Below are 8,648 nucleotides of genomic sequence, written 5' to 3' on the forward strand. Positions count from 1 at the left end.
AGCGGTTAGATAATTTGACTGATTTGACTAAATTTTTATCTCACTGCTCTCAGCTATCAACTTCATATGAAGTCTACTGCAACTAAGTTTTCACATACCACTGTACTCTCAATGTTTTTACAGGTACTACTAGTAAGTATCACAACATTTAAATATAACGTGTTCTCTCTCATCTGAGTTCCTCACCTTTCTCACCTTCATAACAGAATCCTCAATATAGTCATGGAAGCATGCGAAATACATAATGCGTGTCCTTTATATAATTTTCCATTTTCAAAACATTACATGTTTTCTTCATAAGACACACTACTATCAATCTTAGGATTGTTATCTATTTCTTTATCTCAAGTTAGCATTGTCCACAAATGTAGCTATCCAAAGGGTCCAGTCACAACTCACAACATTAACGCCAACAATATAAAACCAAAAAGGCGTTGCAACATATAGCATATGCTTTATTTTATGTTATTGAAAACTCAGGTGCTGCACCTGCGTTTTCCCATTTTATGTTTATTCTGTATTACCTGCGTTTTCTCATTTTATGTTTACTCTGTACTATAACCATAAATTTAAAGAAATGTAACAAGGACAAAGGATCTTAAAAAAACAGTTTATTATTCCACAACGAAAATCAAAGTGCAGAGGATGAAATATCAAAAAGAGAAAAAAATAAAAAAGAAAGCAGAAGCAGGGTTGTTACAAACGGTTAAGCACAAAGCCACCAACAAAAGAGAGATCTACGAATGATTCGTTGGTTTTATAAGATTTAGTAGCCCTCTGGCTTGTAAGCGATGAAGCTGATGCACTGCACTTGGCGAACGTTGTCGAATCCGATAATACGGACGAATGCCTTGGGGTATGCAGCCTTAGCCTCCTGAAGTTCCTTGATGACCTGACCTGAGTCGGTGCATCCAAACATGGGAAGCTTCCACATTGTCCAGTACCTTCCGTCATAGTATCCCGGTGACCTGTGGTTCTCACGGTACGGGAATCCGTACTGCACACAACATTCCGACCAGTTTGTTAGTTAGTTAAAATAACAAATAGCCGTTCAAATATGTAACTAACCACCAACACGCAACATTTCTGTTAGTTAGTTAGTTAGTTTACAAGAAAGAGCCGTTAAAATATGTAACTAACTGACCCCGACTTCGAATTCCAAGCAAGGAACCCATCCCTTCCTTAGAAGGTAGTCTACTTCCTTTCTCAATTGCTCTTCGTTCAGGTCTGGCAAGTATGAAAGAGTCTCGAACTTCTTCTTCCCAAGTGGTGGCCATACCTGATACAATCATTCATCCATTAATTAACATTCAGTAGTGCTAGGTTCAGCACATTTTGTGATTTGTAACTATTAATTAGCCATCATTAATATTTTTAATAGTGTGAAATTATATAGTACAAGATTACACACTGTTTTTTTATGATTAAATACTGGCTAAATTTTAATAAAAGTGCTGAGTCCTAAAACTTTCTCTTAACATTCATTGCAAGAGGTTGTTATGTTATATTATGTTGTTACCTGCATGCATTGGACTCTTCCACCGTTGTTAGCGACGGAGGTGATGTCGTTGGTCTTTCTGGTGACTGGGAAGCCACCCAAGGATTTCAGGCCACTGAATGGAGCCACCATGTTAGCCTGTGCCGGGGAGGCACGGTTAACGGTGGTGAAAGCAGGGGCGGAGATCATGGAGGAAGCCATGTTTTCTTCTCCCTAGCTTCTTCTGCTAAGGAGTAATATAATATATATAGATGTGTTTCTTTCTTATTTGCTTGATCTGCCAAGCTTCTTCTCAAACTTGGTTTATATAATGGTGTTGGGGCTTGTAATCCAATGGCCTAAAAAGTTGAGGTGATTGGTTGGTGCAGAATTATTTGATAGTTATCTATTCTATCTTGGCTTGCAGTCACAAAATGGAATACAAACAACCAAAACATATCATGGTTGTGTTATGGCAATGAATTGTTTTGGCTTCACATAAAATTGTTTTACACACAGTGGACCGCACAATTTACAAACAATTATCCTGCCCAAAAAAGAAAATCTGTAAACAATTTTTCGTATGGATTTTGAATTTTATAGAATTTTCTTAATTAAAATAAAACAAATTAAGGACAAAAAAAGGACAATCTACCATCATAGACAAGTAATTTGTTTTCATTTTAAAATATAATGATTCAATTAACTCGACACAACTGTTAAGAAATATTGAGTCTCTTGATTTTTTAGATATGATATTGGTGGTTACAAAATACACAGTAGGAAGAAAGAAGATTTGTTCGATTCCCGTGAGAGCTTCCATATTCGAACTCAGGCTATGTTTAGTTTAATCTTAATTAACTCCTAATCCCAGAAGAAATACAAATTAAACAATAAGGATAAGAGAACTACAAGTCTTTACAATTGAATAGTGATATAAGCATGTGTCTTTCAATTTCTTCATATCCATTTCAGTCCCATAAGTATTTAGAAATAACATGGATATGCAAAACTACAGAGGTTAGAATTCATAGAAACAAATCTCTTTTAGAATCACTTGTAGTTAGTGTGTGTATATGAGATTGTAGGCTCTAAATAAAAGGGAATTAGCTTAGTTGACTTATATTATAGTTGGCTCCTAAACTTTTTTTTTTTCATATAACTTATCACTTTCTTAATCCATAATTAACTCTCTCCCTCCCTCACTCTCAAACTCTCTCTCCCCTTCTCATATATTCACAGCACAAACATATTCTCTCAACACACCCTTCCCCACGTTCTCTCTTTCTCCATCACTCATCAACCTAACACCATTCACCACCCTCTTCTTTTCTCTTCTCACTTTAAGCTCCATACTAGAATAGAAGGGAGTAAAACTGATTTGGATTTGAAGGGGACAACTTCATCCTCGACAAAGAATATGAACCTTAGGGGTTCATGATAGGAAGCTTATCTGATTTTTGAATGGTGAATTTTTGATACATTAGAATTTGGCAAATATGTTTTCATTTATAGAGAAAGATATGATGTTATTTATGTTATGAGTTGCAAGGCAAAATAGATAAGTTGGAAATGAGAACAAGATAATGGAAAATCAAAATAGTAATAGCAATTTAATTTAATTCAAAAAATATTAAATATGATAGACATTGCATAGTTATTAGCTAAAAATATATTTACAAGGATCATATGCAAAATCATTAAATCAGCAACCCTATATATACATGAGACTCTTGAGGTGATCACCTAAAAATATTAGAAGACACTCAGATCTAACTGCCTTATATTACAAGGGACAAAAAAAGAGCATGCTCTACACTTCAAACCTTCTCAAGAACACAAGGTTAGGCTTCCTCTGCATTTTCCCCTTAAACTACTCAAAAGATATTTTCTTTCTAATTAAGTCATTTTTCTTTTTAAGATAGGTCACACTTGGCTCCTTCTATGTACACTTCCTGAATGGAGTTTTTAAGCAAAAGCAGGTATCCTGGAATTCTGGCGATCCCTGTTGAGGCAATCAAATCCTTCTACTCTAACCTCGGCTGGTTTAAGTCCAAAATTCATCCTAACACATCCTCCTTTGCGAGATGCCGAAGATGGAGATGGTAAGCCTGACGGCGATGAGATTACTGATATTGGGTTGTTCCTTTCGTCTCCAAATCGTGCATCCTGGATCAAGGGGTTAGCCGCCCGAACCGGGGGAGATCCACAAAAATATGGAGGAGATGATGCTACTTGATTAAAAAATTCCTCCCCATGATTCTCCTATAGCAATTAAATAAGTCAAAGATCAAAGTCAGAGAAAATCTACTACATCAAGATTTCATCTCTTTGAACCCAAAACCATTGACATATCTGAGAACTTTCTTCCTAAAGAACAAAGAACCATCTACAAAAACCACAAGCTCAACACATTACAAAGATGTAAAATAATTCTAAGACAAACCCTACGACATGTAACGAAGGCTTAGGAATATATAATATAACATACCCTCTTGAAAATAATGTCTAGTAGCTCTGCTCCCGCTTTTGAATCAGACCCCTCAGCTTGTTGACTACTAAAAAAGTGAGCCACAAACACAAATACAATTAAAGGCACAAACATTGTCATCAAAACTCAGTAAAATGCATAAGAATCAACGGAGTTAATTACTTGAAATGCCATCTTAAGGGCCTCATAGGCATGTTACATAAAACGCCAACTCGTCGAGGCTTTGGGCAAACGACAGGCTCCTTCTGATCAGCAAGGTTAATAGAGCCTCTCCTCTCTTCACAGGCTGCAAAGGCGTTCTGCTGAAGGCTATAACAGTTCATCTTCAAAATTGGTGCTATTCCACAGTAGAACGCCTAAAAGCACAGAAAAATAACAAAAATTGAAGATAATAGCCAAAAGAAAAATAAACATATAAACGAAAATCTAACACTACTGATTCATGATTTCAAATAATTCAAAAAAAATTGTAACGGAATTTACTAGCATATCCACTTAGCTGCATCAATTCAAATGACTAAAGTAAGAAACTATATTATTTTATAAGAAATTCAGCAACCTATTTCCTATTTCCCCCAAATTTCCAAACCCTATATAGTCTTCTCCCACAAATCAAATCATAGCAGATCTGAATTCAAATATTCATAAATCTTCAAACTCTTTTCCGGATTATGAAATAAAAATAATTAAAAAAAAAACATTTTTTGGTGTCAGGAAACCCTCCGAAAATCAAAGTCTCCAAACAGCACCAATAAAAGGTTTTCAAAATAGATTTTTACTTAAGAAAACAAAAACACAAACACAAACACAAAACAAAACAAAAAACGAAAACAAAAGAAGCAAATCATTATTCAAAAATTAAAAAAATAAATAAACAAATCAACGGAGAAGAAAGAAAGAAATGCCTTAAGAAACACAACTTGTTAGACATGGCATAGCAGTTGTAACATCTAAGCAGATCTATCTTAGGAAGCATGTTAGAATTTTTTTGAATAAACAAACAATATTAGAAAGCTAGGTCAGATCTAGAACAAAAAAAATAAAAAATAAAAAATAAAAAAGAAGAAGAGAAGGAGAGAGAAACCTTTAAATTGAAGAAAGCCTTTGAATGAAGAAAGTGAATGGAGCTGGCAACAAGAGAAGGAGAGGAAGTCAGCTACTGCTGCTTCAATTTATTTTTATAGTGAAAAAAGAAATGAGAGTTTTTTTTTGTGGTTTGGGAAATTTTTTTACAGAAATTAACTTCGTTAAACGACAGCGTTTCAGTGACGCAATAGATTTTCTGTTGGACTTGGACAACTCGTTTGGCAGTTGAGAAAATTGTAGTTATTATTCAACCACAACCACTATTGTTGTAAATTATAGTTACAGAGTGCTATTTTCTTTCCAAAATTGCAGTTATAAATCGTAATTTGAAAAAAAATTATATATGATAAAAACTCACATATAATAATTATTTTATATGAGTTTAATAATTAAAAATTATTAAATAATAATTTAATTAAAATTTTTAAATTATCTAATAATTTCCAGTCATCATTCATATGAAAATAACTACATATAAATATCCATTACTAAAAAATTATAACAATATGTATAAAAAGAGAGATTATCATATGCAACCGAAACAAAATATTTTTCACCCAAAATATAATTAGAATTTCCTATTTTGAGATGTTCATAGCGGTTGGATATGTTAATCTATCACTAATGAGCACTACAAATTTAAATCTAAAAATAAATAATAAAATTATAAATAGCTTTAATAAATCAAAAAATTTTGGAGGTTAGTAAATTTGACAAGCACAAATATTAAATAATTTTTATTAATTTATGTATATAAACTCTAATAAATATGAATATAAATTGTATTAATTTATATATATAAATTTTAATAAATATAAATATAAATGATATTTTTTATAAATTTTTGTAAATATAAATATAAATTTTTACTAATTAAATATTAATCAAAATTAGAATATTTGCTTATTATGTAATGTTATTGGTAATAAATTTACAAAATTGAATAGTAGTTTAATATTGGAGATACTCATTAAGGGGATACTAGTGGCATGATATTGTCCTTGAGGGAATTCATCCCAGTTCCTGTTTAAGGCCCACCTGTCATAAAAAATAACTCCACATCAACTTTTGCGTCATAAACAATAAATAAGAACTCAAAACATCTTTCTCTTCTCCATTAGAAGGAACTAACTTTAGTCTCTGTTGTGGTTCCACTTAATTAATTAATTAAAATACTTGTAAGTAATATAATTAATTTTTTTAATAATGTAATTTAAATATTTAAATTTAAAAATAATTCACTATTAAAAGATATTAATTGAAGAAAGAGTTGAGTTGGTTTTGATCCATTTTTTCGAACAAAAAATAATAGTAGCAGAGCTTTGATTTCGTAAACTTGGAAGAAGATAAAGAAGAGTAGTAGATAGTGTGAGAAAAGAAGTGTATCTAAGTGGTATATATAGAGTAACAAAATATTAATTTATTAATAATAACGGTAACATAATAACGGCTAGTTTTGCAACAACTAATTTTACAACGGCTAGTTTTACAACGGCTAATTTAATATAATAATATAATTAATATACAATATTAATTTAATTACTTATATTATAAGTATTATTAAATTTAATTTAATTTAATTATTTAATATAATTATTTATTATAATTTAATTATTTAATATAATTATTTATTTAATTATAATTTTATATGTATTTATTTAAAAAGTAACTTGCCATGTGGCAAGTTATCATTGGTTAGCTTCAGTCCCTGCTCAGAGGGACTCTTCTGTCTTGGCTTCCGTGAAGGAACTCATCTCTCTCCTTCTCCAACGATTAATTTCTCCATGTGTCAGGAAAAAGTGGAATGAGGCATTCCCATTGGAGTTGCTCTAAGGCCTCACCAAATTCATGAATTTTTAGAATAAAGATTAAATTGATTTTTGTCTATTTTTATGAAGGATAAAGTTTTTTTTTTCAAAAAGAAGAGATATTTTGTTTTTTATTTTTTTTATTTTAGAATAATATAATATTTTTGTTAAAAGTTTGTTAGATAGTAACAAAAATTAGTTGTATGAAAATTTTATTTATAATTTGTAGAAATTTAAAATTTTATTAAAATTTTTTTAACAATATAATCAACTATGACTACTACTATTACTATCTTCTTCATTTTCATCTTTATTATTTTTACTTTTACTATTTATATTGTGTAATCATATTTTATTATTATTATTGTTATCTCCTCTACTATTATCATTACCAATATAAATATCATCAATATTAATGTTATTATATTTAATTTCTTGTTCGATGTTTTTTTTTAAAAGGACTTCATACTGCAATTATTTTTTTCTACGATATCATTTTTAATAATAATCTTTTTTTATTTAACCACCACCGATAAAAAAAATTTAAAAATAAATTTATTAATAATTTATGAGACTTTAAAATTTTTATGAATTACAAATAAAATTCTTCACAAAATAAATTTTTGTTATTATTCAATATATTTTTTAATAGAAGAGTTATATTATTTTAAAATAAAAAGACTAAGGGTTAAAATATCCATTTTCTTTAAAAAAAAACGTATTATCTTTTATAAAAATAGACAAAAATCGAATTGAATTTTTACTTGAAGTTCTATCAAAATAATAACGGGCCTGCTACACATACAAGCCTACAAGCAAACAAGTTGGTCCAGTCCAAACAGAAATCACGCGCATGAAGAGAGATAAGATGGCGCGTCAAAATCACGCGCTCAACATTCGAACGGTTACGTATGGCAGACTCTTCCACTTCTTCCACTTCTTCCATTTCTCAAGGCGCTTTCAAAACAACAAAACCCTCTCATTTTCGAGCGAAAATCAAGTTTCAAAATATAGAAATCGTAGTTCGAAAACTGCATCAAAACACCATCAACCTCTCTGTGAAGAATCTGAAGAAAAAACAAACCAAGAATACTCAACGTAAGTCCATTAAAATACTGTATATTTTACTTTTCTTCTACGTCGTTCTTCTAGGGTTTACTATTACTCTTGCTTCTTTGTTACACTGTTCTAAGTTATACGTCGTTCTTCTAAGTTCTACGTCGTTCTACATTGTTATTCTAAGTTCTCCTGCTATTTTTGTTGATTTTTGGGGGTTTATTCCGTAGATTCGGGGGTGTAAACTGCTTAACCTTGTAATGTGGCTTGATATTGAAGCATGGTTGAGTGATATCTGACTGATATCTATATGGATGTATCTGAATAATATCTAGGGGTGTATCTCACTGTAATCAATGGGTGTATCTTGTTTGACATCTTTGGGTGTATCTGAATAATATCTATGGGTTTATCTCACTGTTATCAATGGGTGTATCTTGCGAATATCTTTGGGTGTATCTGACTCATATATATGGGTGTATCTTACTGTTATCAATGGATGTATCTTATTGTTATCAATGGGTGTATCTGAGTCATATATATATAGGTGTATATTACTGATATCTTTGGGTGTATTTTTAGTTTCAGAGAAAATGGCAGCAAGAAACCAAACAAAAGACCTTAAATATGCCACATATCTCCTGAATGATAAGTTCAGAAACATGACTGAGGAGAAGAAGGCAATTGTGAGGGATCTTGGATTCGGTGGGTTGATGCACATCCCACCACT

General features: G+C 31.2%; 2 protein-coding genes across 4 annotated transcripts; both read right to left on the minus strand.

Annotated features, from left to right (window-relative positions):
* Positions 1-598: 598 nt before the first annotated feature.
* Positions 599-1,788, minus strand: LOC107471485 (ribulose bisphosphate carboxylase small subunit, chloroplastic 1). 2 transcript variants are annotated; one of them, XM_052255349.1, is made up of 3 exons: positions 1,520-1,788; positions 1,137-1,279; positions 599-997 (listed from the first exon to the last, which is right to left on the minus strand). In XM_052255349.1, exons 1-3 carry the CDS (start codon positions 1,697-1,699, stop codon positions 697-699), a joined length of 624 nt encoding a protein of 207 aa, XP_052111309.1. In that variant the 5' UTR covers positions 1,700-1,788; the 3' UTR covers positions 599-696. The 2 variants fall into 2 exon arrangements, with proteins under 2 accessions (XP_052111309.1, XP_015946443.1); XM_016090957.3 differs by having other exon boundaries at positions 1,145-1,279; positions 1,520-1,786.
* Positions 1,789-3,066: 1,278 nt separating this feature from the next.
* On the minus strand, positions 3,067-5,162 carry LOC107471521 (uncharacterized). 2 transcript variants are annotated; one of them, XM_016091011.3, is made up of 4 exons: positions 5,053-5,162; positions 4,131-4,324; positions 3,969-4,032; positions 3,067-3,742 (listed from the first exon to the last, which is right to left on the minus strand). In XM_016091011.3, exons 2-4 carry the CDS (start codon positions 4,289-4,291, stop codon positions 3,446-3,448), a joined length of 522 nt encoding a protein of 173 aa, XP_015946497.1. In that variant the 5' UTR covers positions 4,292-4,324; positions 5,053-5,162; the 3' UTR covers positions 3,067-3,445. The 2 variants fall into 2 exon arrangements, with proteins under 2 accessions (XP_015946497.1, XP_015946496.1); XM_016091010.3 differs by having other exon boundaries at positions 3,969-4,035.
* Positions 5,163-8,648: the final 3,486 nt, after the last annotated feature.

The sequence above is a fragment of the Arachis duranensis genome, chromosome 10 (assembly GCF_000817695.3).
Source record: "Arachis duranensis cultivar V14167 chromosome 10, aradu.V14167.gnm2.J7QH, whole genome shotgun sequence".
In the NCBI taxonomy this organism is placed as follows: domain Eukaryota; kingdom Viridiplantae; phylum Streptophyta; class Magnoliopsida; order Fabales; family Fabaceae; genus Arachis; species Arachis duranensis.

Bases quoted from the DNA above. Each gene is read 5' to 3' on its own strand.
- LOC107471485 (XM_052255349.1), bottom strand. From the start codon at position 1,699: ATGGCTTCCTCCATGATCTCCGCCCCTGCTTTCACCACCGTTAACCGT. The intron at 1,280-1,519 runs GTAACAACATAA...TGATTGTATCAG, and splicing joins GAAGAGTCCAATGCATGCAG to GTATGGCCACCACTTGGGAA. The intron at 998-1,136 runs GTTACATATTTT...TGTTGTGTGCAG, and splicing joins TTCGAAGTCGGGGTCAGTTA to TACGGATTCCCGTACCGTGA.
- LOC107471521 (XM_016091010.3), bottom strand. From the start codon at position 4,291: ATGAACTGTTATAGCCTTCAGCAGAACGCCTTTGCAGCCTGTGAAGAG. The intron at 4,036-4,130 runs GTAATTAACTCC...TCACTTTTTTAG, and splicing joins CCCTTAAGATGGCATTTCAA to TAGTCAACAAGCTGAGGGGT. The intron at 3,743-3,968 runs GTATGTTATATT...TAATTGCTATAG, and splicing joins TAGACATTATTTTCAAGAGG to GAGAATCATGGGGAGGAATT.